Raw genomic sequence first — 14,524 nt, forward strand, 5'->3', positions numbered from 1 at the left:
AAGCTCCGACGCCGCAGCTCGCGGCATTCTCCCGCTAAAGTGCCACGCAGGTTTAAACTTTGTTTCACGTGCAGCGCCGAGCTTTTTTGCGTTTACTTCGATTCGGTTTGTTGGTATTTGTGCGAAGATTGGCGCACTTCGAGGCGCCATGTTAAAGGCGGTGGGGGAGGGGTGAACAACACCGTGTCCCCGCGCAGGCGCGCCCGTGTCGCGGGGCCGCAGGCTGCTCATTCATGTTTTCACTGACCTCGTGCTGCTGCTGCGTTCAATCACAACATCTTCCCCCGTGAGAAGCGACGACGCTATGGACACTTATGACGGTGACCATTCACACCCCCACGCGTTCAGACCGCACTTGATTTGTTACAGGAGCTCAGAACCTGCACGTGTAACTTGTTGCGGTGCTATAAAGTCTTGTTTATTGTATGTAAGACTGATCCCACGTGTCCCTCTTGTGTTTTCAGATCCCACGTGCAGCGCCGGACCTCTTCTGATCAGAGCGGTGTGACCATCCTCTCCTATGGTGCTGGAGGGCAGTGATGCTGTAATCAGTCTGTGTATTGCCAAAGTGCTTACAGTGCAGGTAGTTCTATGCAATACCTACTGCAGTGGAGGCACTTACAGCAATACGCCGACACTGGTGTGCAGAGTCTCCGGTGTAGTTGTCATTCGAAGTACTGTCTTTGTGCTAAGGTGCATCTAGTGCAGATAGTGAAATAGACTAGCACCTACTGCCCTAAGTGCTCCTTCTGGCATAAGGGGCTGTGATCATTCGCCAACCAGACTCATTTCTACTTTCTAATTTGGCTCAAATATCGCGCAGTTCTCTGCTAGTTTTGCATAGTTGCACTACAAGAATAGATGAGTTGTGCAAATCTATGCAAAACTGATGGTGGCCTGCTTGCTCTCCACCTGTTAAGATTGGTTTTGGGGGGTTATCACATCAAACTGACTGTACAATATGCTGTTTTTTTTTTTTTTAAATGGAGTGCTTGACAGTTCTTGCCCCCTGACTTCAGGTTCAGCAGTACTAAAGTGCTTATAGTGCAGGTAGTGAATTCTCCCTATCTACTGCAATGTAAGCACTTGAAGTATTTCTAACTAACTTCATCTCTCTGAAGATTGAACGTCTATTATTTGTCAAACTCGTCTCTTGATCACCACCTGGTCAGTTTTGCTGGTTTGCAGTCAGCTTTAACTAATGTTCGCTGTGCAAATCCATGCAAAACTGACTGGGCTGGTGAACTGTGCTCCACCAAAGGATTTCTCTTCAAGAGTATTTTTGCTGCATGGTGGGTATTTGCATGTTCTTGGAAGTGTACTGTTTGGGTATGCGTAGCTGTCCCTTCCTGTGCAGGTGGGGATTAGTTGCAATGCTGTGTACCTGGAGGTATTGCACTTGTCCCGGCCTGTGTAGGAACGAGGAGATGGAGCTGACCTGGATCCTGACCTCAATATCCAGAAACCTGTTGTGTCCGGTTGCATGTCCTGTAATGTTTTGGTCGTTAAAATGTGTGTTTTTAATTGGTTGTAATGTTGCTGGTAAAAGATTAAAAGTGTTTTCACCAATTTTCTCTGAATTTTGTATGTTAATTTCACAACTAATGAGGTCAGAGTTACAGCTATACTTGGTGCCTGTATTAGACTATAGTTAACTCTAGTTTCCCCTTAGGATTATTACAAATCACAATTGGATTTTAAGTTAGAATTCGAATAAGGTTTAAATCATGATGACCATGTTATTATTCTAACGTTAGAAGTGCGAAGCGGGTCCAACAAGTCCTGAAATGACAAAGTTGAATCTTGAACAAATTAAAATTAACTCAGTTGCACCACTAGGTTTGAGAGCTGTGTGGTCAGATCTGTAAAATGAAGTTTACATGACATCAATACTTGAAAATCAAACATGTGTAGTTGATACACATTTGCAGCACCTGAAATGGGTATATTAAGCATATTTTTTATTTTTAAATCAATTCTTTCAAGTAATTCCTGTTTGAAATAATTATTGAAGTTCTTCATGAGAGCAATATATACGAGAAACATGAATAATAACTTTGACTACATCACTTTTTACACTAATGAAACCTAATGCACAAGTGTATGGCTGTTGGGAGGCAAATCATTAAATTTCCCCATATAATAAAATATTGCTCACAATTTATCAGCTCTGTAATTAATCCTTTAACAATACAACAATAATATAAAAATATTTTTAATTTAGAATTGCAGAGTTATACTTAATACACAGTTGAAAGTATGGAACTGAACAAATTTTAAAATGAAAATGAAAAAAAATTAAGAAAGATAAGAATGCGGCAAATCACATTTTTCGGGTGCAGAAAGGGGTTCAACATCAATCAAATTTTAAATGTTTAGGTTGAAGGATCTATTAACAGAAATAGTATCAAACCAAGAAACCGTACCCTTACGTTTACGATTAAAAGCCGTCCACCAGATGGCGCTGTCTGATCGCCATTCACCTGCAGAGCTCAGGTAACGCCGCGGTTCCGCCTCCTCTCTCGGTCCAACCTTGGACAACATGCCGCTTCAAAGCGAATCGCGCCGCAGCAACTTTGTGAGCGTCCGGACCTGAATCATCCTCCTCAGCCACTTCCCTCCACCCTGACACCGAACCACACAAAGTCCCTCCCGAGACCCGGCATGTGGACGTGGCGCACCTGAGGACCTGGGACTACACATATTGAGGTGGAACCTCAACTTCCAGAAGACACTTTCATTTGGAGTTTTTCTGTTTGGAGGCGTCCTGCTGAAATGGGTGAAGTGTGGCCGAGCTGCTGCGTCCTGCTGGCGGCTCTCTGTGGACTAGGGTTCGGACTCAACCCCAACACATGCGAAGAAGTGCGCAAAGTTTTCCAACTCAGGCAAATTGGACCCATTCAATTATCGCCTTTAAGTCCCAGAGCAGGTATGTTGGAGTTGAGCTGGACTGTGTGTGTGTGTGTGTGTGTGTGTGTTTGTGTGTTCGTGTCTGGGTTTCTGAAGGCCTGCAACTTTCACAACACAGTCTATCATACAATTTTGTATTTTGCGTTGACATCTGAAAAGAGCTCGTTCTTTCCCTCACTTTCCCGAGGAGCTCATTAACTGCCCTGTAGCTTTAACCTGTCATTTACTTTCTACTTAAATCCTCTCTGCAGTTACACAAACACCTTTTTAAACACTTTCCAGAGGCGTGTGCGCAGTTGCGATAATGATATAGACAATATAACAGCAGAGCTTTGAGCTATTTATGTGACATCTCTCTCTCTGAGACTTTAAAATCAAGATATTTAGAGGAAATACTACATGTGTGTGTTGAATTATCACAAGAATAAAACTCACAATAGTAATTCTACTTAGAGTTAAATCTACATGGGTCCAGCTAAATCTGCTATACCTGCTAATGTTCACAATATTTCATTTTTTCAGATTTTCAACTGATTTCAAGCTCTTGATGTTGATAAATTTGATTCGATATAGATCTTCTAAGAGCACAACTCTACAGTCACCACACGTTGTTGTGTGTGTGTGTTTATTTCAGTGTATTATCATCCTTGCATGGGGGAATTAAAAAAAAGTGCTGCTTTAATCCTGTAACACCAGCAAATAAATCTGCTGCGATTACTCCCTGGTTGTGACGAATAAGAAACCAAACTCCACTCCTTCGGCCGACTAAAGCAGATAAGTGGCTTGCTGGGATAAACAGGAATTATTTAGTGTAAAGTTAGGTAAACTGGGCTTCACTGAACTGAGCACCACCCATGATGTGGCACCACATGATGGATCTGTCAAAGACATGGGGGAGGAATTAAGGATGTGGATATTTCATGTGTGCTGTAATTGAGTGGACAGCTTGCCCTGTGTGTTCTTCTCGGAAAAGTAAATCTTAATGGTGTTGATTACCGTCCTGCCACAAACTGCTCCCTGTAAACTCCATCACTCCTTTCCTCTGCTGCTGCAAGGAAACCGAATTCAGTTGTCAGAAAACCCTCAAATACCTCCTAAACCTCTAAATAACCCTTATAACGCCATCACCACTCCTGCCCCCTTTAATGAGCCTGTGCGGATTTAAACCTCTGTGGTTTTTTCTTTCTAGATCATAGATTTGAACAGGACTTTCTCTTCCTCTGCCCCCTGTAGTCTAAGCGTAGATAAGCTCCTGATTCAGGAGCCAGTGACCCTGTAAAAACACTTGCGTCTATTTAAAGCTGCACCTCCTCCGACCTTTCTGGGCAGCAGCTAAAATGTCCTCCCATGTCCAAATCCATCTGAACGCTGCAGAGAAAAACATTGTTTCATAGATGGATGCAGATGAACGTCCTGAAACGCACCCAATAAAGTAATGGGAGATGGCAATAGTCGATCCTTGGTTTGAGAAGTTGTCTGTGAGTGCGGGCCTGCGAAAAATAACCAAAAATTCCAGGAATCTGAGAGAAATGTTTTGGCGCTGCCTGCCCGGATGAGAAGTGCCAAGCAACTTTCAGTTTAGGTCAGAACACAGCAAGTCGGAGAAGTCCGTCACCCCGGCCAAAGAAACGCAGTCGTCTGTGTTGTTGGAAGTGGAAACGGTTGTGGGACGTCTTAGGGTTAGAAAAAGGAGGCCTGGAGTGCTTTCATGTTGTCTTATCTGGAAGAGTTTGAATTCCTCCACGTGTGCCATCGCCTTGATTCCCCCCCACCCCCCTCCCCCTCACTCTTGAATCTTGTAAGGAGCTGATAGCGTCTCTGGCAACAGCCAAGCACGCTCTGCCTAGGCATGTCGGACAGGCGCTTGCAGAGTTTTCGGTGCTTTCAAGATGTTTTGATTGCCCCGCATGTGAGCAGATTGCTTACATTTGTTCGTAGTGGAAAAATAAAGGAGATAAAGCTTTGGTGAGGCGATAACGGTTTGACTCAGATCTTCCCGTAGGATCTCGGTGTTTTGGTTTTCTTGCTCCACTAAAGCATTTTTTTACTGCTAGAAAAACATGGGTATTGTAAAACTTCTTACCTGATGTTTTTATTTTGTCTAACTCCTCAATGGCTTTTCATGGGTCCACCATTTGTGCTCAGGCTCAAACATTTCTACAGGCTTTGTCATTAAATTATGAACAGATGGTTCCAGAGGGTGACGCCAAACTGATTTTAGTGATCTTTGACTTTTCTTCTGAAGTCTCCAGCAGACTGACATTTCCAGATATTTGTAAACAATTATTGAACTGACTTCAGGAGGACTTACAGTAGTTATAGACTGTATATAAAGATGGATGACATGTCTCCACATCCTCCTACTGTCCAGAAAAAAAGCCAAAATAACGAATGCTGCCATCTTGCACCTATGACGTAATTAGGATCTGCATAATAGTAATTGCTGTAGGGAGCCATCTCAATCATAACATTTCAACCGATTTTAATATCATTAAATAAGTTATTAAAACTAAACTTGCCAGAAAAACTAACACCTGAGACAAATGCTTTTTAAAGTGTGATTTGATCTATTAGTTTGGTCCGTATCCCATCCACTAACAGGGAAGAGGCAGGGTTAATGGCCTATAGAGCAGCCAGTCCCCAGGGGGCGTTCAAGACAATTTAGTTTCACATTCGGGGCGCAGGCTCTCGTCCATCTGTATATACAATCCACTGTCGTAACATACACTTCACTCCATCAACTGGTTTTACAGACAACTACAAACTTTTGAATGAAGCTCAACACTGCAAACTGAAATGTTGAGCATGATAAAGATTAAACCTGAGAAACAGTTATGTGGTAGAGTTGCCATTGTAAGTATGTACATGTTAACAGTACATATCAGCACAGAGAAGCCTCTAAATACTAATACCTCAGTGCTGCTAACACGTCTGTAGACTCATGTGCTGCCTAAAGAAGGAAAGCTGCGTGTCAGTTTGGACAGTTGCCTTCCACACTAATGACGCTGAGGACAGTTGCACACTCTTGTTCATACCTTTAGGCAGTTTAAGGTGTTAAATCTACCTGACTGGTCTGTGACATGTGTAAAGGGAGGTGGAGAACCCTAAAGATGTCATGCCCCAGTTTATGTAATGCAATAGCATTAGCCTATATTCGATTAACAGATTTGAGCATAAGTTTGAAAATGAAAGTTGCTTTGAACGTATTTCCAAAACCCAACCATTTAATTTGCTGCACTGAAACAAGATGTTTGATTAGGTTCCAAATTTCCCTTTTCATGTTCATTTAGAGCATCAATGGTTAATCTATTAGTCATTTGAAATAAAAATCAATTGATGGTCAATTCATCGTGAAAAACACCAAATATTTGACCCAGTCCTTCGGGGGATGTGATGGATTCTGATGTTTTACTGATGTTTCAATGAGCAGATTCATCAGAATCAGAATCAGAATTCTTTTTATTGCCATGTATATTTGCACATACAGGAAATTGCCTTGGTGTGGTTGGTGCACTTTACAAACAACAATATAAAAACAACAATATCGAACAATATAAACAACAATATAAAAAACAACAATATATACAGTAAAAGAGTTATGTGCGGTTTTAAGGTGCAGAGATTGGTGATAGTGCCAGTAATATAGAGTTATAAATTATGTGCGAGACTAATATAAGTTTAACCAAACTTATACTATCAGGTGTATTTGACTTGAAGATACTTTAGGTTATTTACTTTGATAACTCTAACTTTTTGGTTCCAGCCCCCTGTACATCTCATTTTCTGGATGTTCTTCACGGTTAAATCAAAATCCATGGAGAAATGACTGCAAGGCGAACACTGATCCACCCGCCTCTTACATTAGTCTAATTTTAACCCTAAACTTCATCCATTATCTTCTAAGATCATAACTCTTATTTCCAATGATTCTTAGGTTCAGACCTCCAGGTGTGCTCTTCCAAGAACCTAACCTGCTGCACCAAGAAGATGGAGGAGAAGTACCAGGTGGCGGCTCGGAGAGACATCCAGAACCTGCTCCAGATGTCCAGCACCAGCCTGAAGTTTCTAATCTCGCGCAACGTGGCCGCTTTTCAAGGTAGAAGTTTACTGGTTTAGCGTTTTAAGGGTTAAACTTCACAAACTCATGCTGAGATGAGAGCACTAATGTTTATGTGGGTAATTGTATGCATGTAGATGTTTGTTTGTACTTCTGAGTATACGCTGAGGAGTTAGGGTTTGTGTGGGTGCTATAAAAACAGTGTGTGAGTCAGTGTGTGTGTGTGTGCGCCTGCTGTGAGGCAGAGTGAACAGAGTCGGGTCTGTCCTCCGTGCAGATCTAACACCACAGTCTGATCATGAGACAGGTTGGCTGCTCCTGCAGGAGACTCAGGAGGCCGTCTGTGGGGGTAAATGTCTATCGGGGATACACACTGGAGCCTTTAACCTCCCTTCCTTCGCAAGGTGCCCTACTTCACCGTTCAACCTCATTTTCCCTCAGTGATCTCCATTCCTCACCATTATTTCACTCAGCGGTGACTGACAGCTGAGTGGCAGGCCGCAACTTGCCTCGGTCTATTTGCCGTCCCTGCCCTAGAGTGGGATGTGTCTCCCACTTGAGCTGTAAGCTGTCATGCGATGGCTGAAACGGGTGGGCAACAAACACAGAGCCTATGACCTGAATGTACAGACATGTCATTAAGCCAATTCACTTTAACGATGTCTCACAGTTTAAAGACGTGCTCTTATCCTCCTCCTCAACTCAAATGATTTATAGGAGAGTCTCGCGTAATCACTGTGTTTTAGTGTGGGTTTGCAGGGGCTAGGCCCTCTTTTTGTCATCAGACGTTTCATGTTTACTTAGCACTTTGCATCTGTGCTACCTTTTATAAATACTTCAACCAAAGTCACAAACATCTCTAGGCTGATGAAAGTTGTTGAGATGTTGGGTTTTCAAAGTATAAGGCTTGTGTTATTCTATTTATCTTGTTTTGAAAAACTTTGGAAAAGAGCAAAATCGAAATAATAGATAATTTATCTCAATATTTTCTAACTTTCTAACCTATCCTGTCTATGACCCTCATCGCCAGGCACATTTGTTGTTACCAAGGATGTTAATTTATAATAATACTTACATAATTCCCCAAATAATGTCCCTAAACAGCAGTACACTGTAGTTTAAAAAATTAGAATAAAGGGGGATTTCTTGTAGACTATTTCCCACTGTGAATTAATACACATTTGTTATTTAAGTATTTAATTAAAGGTTGACTCAAAACAAACTACATTAATTGTAATGAAAGAAAATGTAATCCAGTGTTGCGTGCTGATGTGATTTTTAGAATTTCACCGGCCTCATCCATCCTAATCCCAAACGCCCCTGCACACACTGTGGCTTCTAATGACGTCATTGCTGCGAGATGGCATCGTTCCTATCCAGGATGCTTTGGATTCATTTCTGGATAGTGGGAGGAGGTGGAGACCTGTCGTCCATCTTTATATATGGGACCTAAAGTGTTATGCATTCCTTGCTAGAGACCATATCTGCTCATCCAGGTTGCATTGAGCAAGATCAGGCGTTCTGGATGCAGAGGCTTTTTCTTTTTTAAATTTCTTTCTGCCCTATAAAGTTCTCGTAATCGTCCATGCACTGAGTGTTTTGTTTACACAGGGCAGCAGCAGTCAATTTAGACTGCAGGAGCCGGTAGCTGTTTGAGAAACACTCACAAAAAGAGCAGCACTCACATGGTTTCATCCGTGGAATGGCAGCCAGTGAACACTCCTGCCAAACCAAACAGAGTTCCCTGTCAACATCGGCTCTCATCAGTCAGCAAACACTGGCAGCTGCCTTCAACATCCAGGCTGCACAATGCAAATGGCAACAGAGGTTTAGCAATTAAAGGCACATACATATTGAAGTCAAATTGGGAACATAACTGCTTGCCGTATTACATCAGTTTATTATTCAGGGTTATGGTTAATTGCAGAGCCAAGTTTGCCTGCAATTATTTCCATAGTCTATTAATGGCCTTGATTGAATAATCGATTGGTTTACCATTTCACAACTAAAATTCAGCTGTTATCCAAACATATTTCCCTATGTATATTTTCCTTTCAAAATAAAAAAATATTCCTTATTGTAGGGAAATACGCAAAGAAAAACCTGTTTTTGTAGTCTTAACTATTCTTCTCCACCTGCTTAATATTGGTTTGTCTTTCTTTTTAAGTAAATCTGTGCTGATCAAAGGTCACAGCCAAACATGTCTGTTTACACACACCCACACACACAATGTCACGCACACGCATTGTGGCATTGTTCTATTTGGCCATAGAGGATTCAGTCTTTGTCTCCATATGTATGGGAAGCATGGAGAGACAGAAATATGTGGCAGGATCTTAAAACCACACAGAGCGGGGGGGGGGGGAAAAGATCAGTTCCACTGGTCATGTGCGGATATGAAAGAAACACAAGTCAAGCATTTAATCCGTCTCTTTTCTGCCAAGGGAGTGTTCAATTATGTTGAATTAAAACTAGTTGACTTTTTGTTATTCATCTTTTGTGACAGTCGTTTTGTTTCAGGTGTTTTCATATTATAATACAAGTGGAGAAGAGCTAAAAATTTAGAAAAGACTGGCCTCAACTATTCGTCTTCTTATTCCTGTGACAAGCTCTTCTGCCTCATCATAAACACAGGGGGAGACTGGCAGGAAAGAAGAGTGTTATTGGAGGTGGGTGGGTGGGTTGTGAGTGAGCAGGAAAACAAGTCTCATAGATCAAGTCTCCAAATGATTGGCAGCCTGTGCTGTAATTTGAGAGACAACACAGAACAGGCAGAGTGTATAATGCATTTGGACCTCAGACAGGAAGAGGGACGAGTTAAATGGGGGCAGGCTGATGTGGTCATTTGTTTTGTGCAAAGCCTTCAATTAGCCATCTTTATATGATGCAGCTGAAGGAAGAGGGGGGGATGAAGGGATGAGAAGAATGTAGAAGGATAACAGTGTGAAACTCTAAGGAGACACTGAGAAATAAAACGAACCCATAAAATGCTATTTAAATGTTTTCCTGTGAGACTTGATGCTAATGTTATTGTCCCCAAAAAAACTTCAAGGGCATCCTTTATGTAAAAAAAAAAGAAAAGAAAGGGGGCACAATATTTTCAGCAAAATGTGCAACGCAAATAAATGGAAACAAGCGCTCGAGCTGTTAATTACGAGGGGAGCTTCAAAGCACAGCTCATCCAGCAGTAACGGTTCATTACTTGTTTCTCCTCTTTCTTCAGAGAATTGTGCCGCAATGTTTCTGTGTCGTCCTCAAATGAACCTGAACATCCAAAAGATAGTTTGGCATCTATGGTTTAAAAAAAAATAAATGTTGGTGGCATCCTGTCAGGGCAGACAGCCTTTGAGCTTTCCAGCACATAGCTCTCACCCCTCCGTCCTGCTCCTGGCTGTCAGCGAGTCTCTCAGGACGCCATGTTTTCATTCACCACTTGTGAGGTTCCTGCACATCGTCCACACAATGCACAAATATGCGGGCCTGCTGAGCGGGGCTTTAGGGGGAGATCTTTCTTCATCCCGCGCAGGTTTGTCCTACATCCATGGCAACCAACCTGTGCAGTCCCAGCGTCCCGTAGGGCTGGAGTCAAATAAAACTCAAACAGAGCCCACGATGAATCAGCTGTTGAAATGCCGGAGAGGGGGTGTGAGGAGGGCCCGCTTGAATCCCAGAGAAACGGTCTGAGATCAGCAGATCAGAGGAGCGGCTTCCTCTGGGACCAGCTTTCATCTGAGGGACCATTTGAAATGCCATGTACTGCCTTATGCTGACTGCAGCAGCGAATGTTACTCTTGCGTCTGTGAATAATATAACCAGAGCTGCTCCTGTGTGATTTAAGGAGGGAAGGATTTTGTTATAACTGCTGCAGCAGTGAGTCATAGTCCAACTGAACCTGAATTAATTCACAACTGAGAAACTCTGAGACGTAGTAGAGCATGCATTATTTTACACTTGCCATGAATGTAGATCACGTGTAATTAATCATAAACAATATGAACTCTAAATCAGCGGCTTGAAAATTGTTTATGAACATTCAAAAGAAAATCCATTATATTGATTTTCTTTTGATGTGTCTTTAAATATGAAGCTACAGGCACAGCTGTCATTTTAACATATCTGTTCATAACATTCATTAAAAACATTTATTTCTATGCTTAACCCCTCTAACCGTTTCCCAATTACCAGTCTTCATGCAAAATTCAGATAATTGTCTCCTGTATAGCTCGTTACATACAATTCAAATACATCATCTTTTATAACTCTGGAAAAATTGAAACCAAAACTTCATACAGTCTTTTGGCCTATTTTGAGTGTTTCACAAGAAAGCAGCAACCAGTGATACCACAGGCCAAGCAAAGGGCCCACTCCAAACAGGCCTGTTTAAAACGGGTACTGCACTCGGAACAAATGGATACTGTGGGAAACATGAAAACTCGACAAATGGGCAATATTGAAAATATGAATTCATCTCGAAGCCGCCTCCAATGTTATATAACCACAGGATGAGCGAGGTCAGAGCGGCTGTTGCACATGTAACGCTACTGTTTCTTGAACGTCTATGGCACGAAGCTGTTGTGACCATTAACACTCTGTGGCTTGTGGGCTTCCTTTCAGTCATTTTGGTTTCCAGCCTCGGAAGAAAGAGGAAAAACTCCTGTCAACATGAGGCTCATGAATCCAGTGGCCTTTGCTTTTTTTTTTTTTTATTTGCATTGCTTCTAATTGTGAGCGTCTGCTTTTGTCAGGAGCACAAGTGGCGCAGATGAATGTGAGATCAAACGGTCACAGGACTGAGAGCTGGTGTGGCTGAAGAGCAAAGCGAGACCTGTTGTGCTCCGGATTAGCCGTTTGCACCCATACATGCTAATTGTGTTTCTGTTTACCAGCTTTTAGAGGATTCCACCGCACATCTTTTAGTCTCTGAAAAAAGGAGCGGAGATGAATGGCAGCGGCCCCACAGCTTGACTGAGAGGAGGCTGCAATCAGCCGTCAAATTGGTACAACACGCTCTGTGCCAGGGAGGTCCGAGTTAGGGGAGGAGTGGGGGGGGTTGTTTTGATCGCTGCTTATTAGACTGATGATGTAAAGTTTTTTTTTCTCTTTCTTTGCAGCTGACTTTCTATTTCAGTGGTTTTGTTAAGTCCAGTAAAGTTCAGCTCTCGGTTGGTTAACGCCCATGCCGTGTAACCACAACATCCTGGGTTTGAGTCCTATAAAAGAATATTTTTAATTTGATTTGAAAAAAATAAGAGTCTTTATTCAACTAGTGGCACGAAGACACTGAGATGAGTTTTAGTTTCATCTGTGACAGATTTGACCGCAGAGAAGAAATGAGGATTAAACTCGAGCAAATATCCGAGGACGTGGATACCAGCTGAGATCTGAGTGTGATGTTTGCTTTTCATGAGCTTTTTTTCTCCAGCTTTGTGACGGAAATTTTTTCAACTAATCCGTTTTGTTTACAAATGGATTATCGACCTTAAGAGACAGGAGAATCTTATCAACCACAGAGGAACACTTCACCCATCAGTTCTGACTGAAATATTCAAAACCACCACAATTGGAGATAAATGGACGGACGGATTTGTTTCTGTTCTCCTCATTTAAATCGAATGAAGCTCAGGTAGAGCTGCGTATGGCTGAAGGTCAAAGGTGGTCTGGCATTCATTTCATAGATTATCATGATTTGATTCTCAGAATTATGACCCCTGATCTTTCTTCCCAATTTTAAAATATTGAGAATATCCCGACTCTATTATATGAACTTTGCACAATTGGATAAAAGACACTGTTTTCCAAATGTTAAATAAAAACTTTATTTTAAATGTCAAACAAAGTTTAATCAGCATTTAATAAATAAAACAAACATTGAAGCAGACATATTTAAAGTAGTCAGAACAAATCATGGTCACAGAAGAAAATGTTATCTTATTTATCGACTCTACTGAATCTTTCAAATGTGACATTATGTTTCAGGACCTTGTCACATAATGATGAGTTATCTTATTTCTTCGGATGTTTCAGTTTAAAGTGGTTCACTATATTTGTTTGCTTCACATCCAACAGTTGCCCGACAAACTTTAGATTTGCTTTGTTTTACTTTGACAAAGCAAGTAATGTCTTGTATGAAAGATCCTATGATGGAGATTTGATATAAATCAAGAAGACAAGCATTCTGTGGTTTCTCAATGTAGCGATGATCCATGTTAGCAGGGTATACGAGTATTAGTAGAATTCAAGATCAATCACCCCCCCGTTTATGTTACTAGTTAATCTAATTTACCATGTAGATGAACTTTCTGATGTAAAGTGACTTGGCCTCTGGTCTACCATATGTTTCATGTGTAGCTGGAAGCCTGGTATGAGTCTTCAGGCCCCTGGAGGCTCTGCTGGATTACCAATGGGTCATAGCGACCAACTGCCTCAGGGCCCGAGTCTCTTTAGGGAATCCCAAGGCCCTTTATTCATTAATTGCAAATGTATTTGGGCCTTGAGGCGGGTCCTGCATTATTACACACTTTGTCTACTTGAGAAACAAAGGGCCGGTATCAAAATCTACATGGTGTATATTTTTGTTCCACAAAATTAACACAAATCCAGTGTCAGCGGTTTTACACAACTCCTTTTTAGTTGATTAATTCAGCCTTGAAAAGAGATCAAACACAAAGTGGTTTGGAAAATGGTGACTGATGGTGGGTTCTATATTCTTTAGGGTCTTGTCCGTGTATGTAAAGTGCCTTGAGATAATGTTTATGCACTTTTTAGTGTGGCTGTCTGTCTTGGCCATATTTAATTGAATTGATAGCATTTGCGTAGGTGAAAGCATAAAAATGATCGAAGCCTAACTTGAATATGAGGAACATTTTAAGCTGAAATGCAGGGTCGTTTTTCTCAAACTGAATTATGTGTAAAGTCTCATTTATGCTCAAAATAAGATTTGTTTAAAGTAACAGATGGAGCCTTCTGTCTGTGCTCTGAATTTATTTTGTCTGCAATACCACTGGATATTGTTGGGGGCAGTGTAGCACATAGTTCAAGCCTGATGATATACGACAAGAGAAATAAATCTCAAAACTGGCGGAACTTTTTGCTTAAAGACTTTGCAAGTTAAGAAACAGGAATCTATATGATGTTACTTCGACCAGGCACAGAGATAAACAGCTGCTTGTGAGTCTTTCTTAAGAGGAACATATCACAACCTCCTCCACTGTCTCCATGTTTTTTTTGGTCAGAAACTCTCGACCATGCACTGCCCTCTAGTGGAGGTATTTCTCAACAACCATGCCAACATAAAAGAAACGTGGCGGTATGTGGGGCAGTGTTTAAAATCGTTTATATCAGACGTATCTCTTATCTTACGTAAAGGCTGCGTAAATGAGCTTTATATTATACCTGCTGTTGAGATGTCAAGTTTGTTTAGTGGTTCTTGTGAGGTTTACCTTGTGACAATGTATTAAACTGCATCACTTAAATAAATATAATATGAGTATCCACCTCTTCTTTTTAACATTTGACCTTTTTCCAAATATTCTGCTATAGACACAGGACTAATTTGTC

The 14,524-nt window shown here is 41.4% G+C and overlaps 1 protein-coding gene across 1 annotated transcript in view; it reads left to right on the top strand.

Annotated features, from left to right (window-relative positions):
* Positions 1-2,513: 2,513 nt before the first annotated feature.
* gpc5a (glypican 5a) overlaps positions 2,514-14,524 on the top strand; it is a 111,241-nt gene continuing 99,230 nt past the window's right edge. Inside the window, exons 1-2 of the mRNA XM_062381764.1 lie at positions 2,514-2,929; positions 6,845-7,006. Of these exons, the coding sequence (XP_062237748.1) occupies positions 2,776-2,929; positions 6,845-7,006 (316 nt within the window). The 5' untranslated portion in view covers positions 2,514-2,775. The remainder of the gene's footprint in view (positions 2,930-6,844; positions 7,007-14,524) is intronic.

This window comes from Platichthys flesus, chromosome 1 (assembly GCF_949316205.1).
Source record: "Platichthys flesus chromosome 1, fPlaFle2.1, whole genome shotgun sequence".
Classification (NCBI taxonomy): domain Eukaryota; kingdom Metazoa; phylum Chordata; class Actinopteri; order Pleuronectiformes; family Pleuronectidae; genus Platichthys; species Platichthys flesus.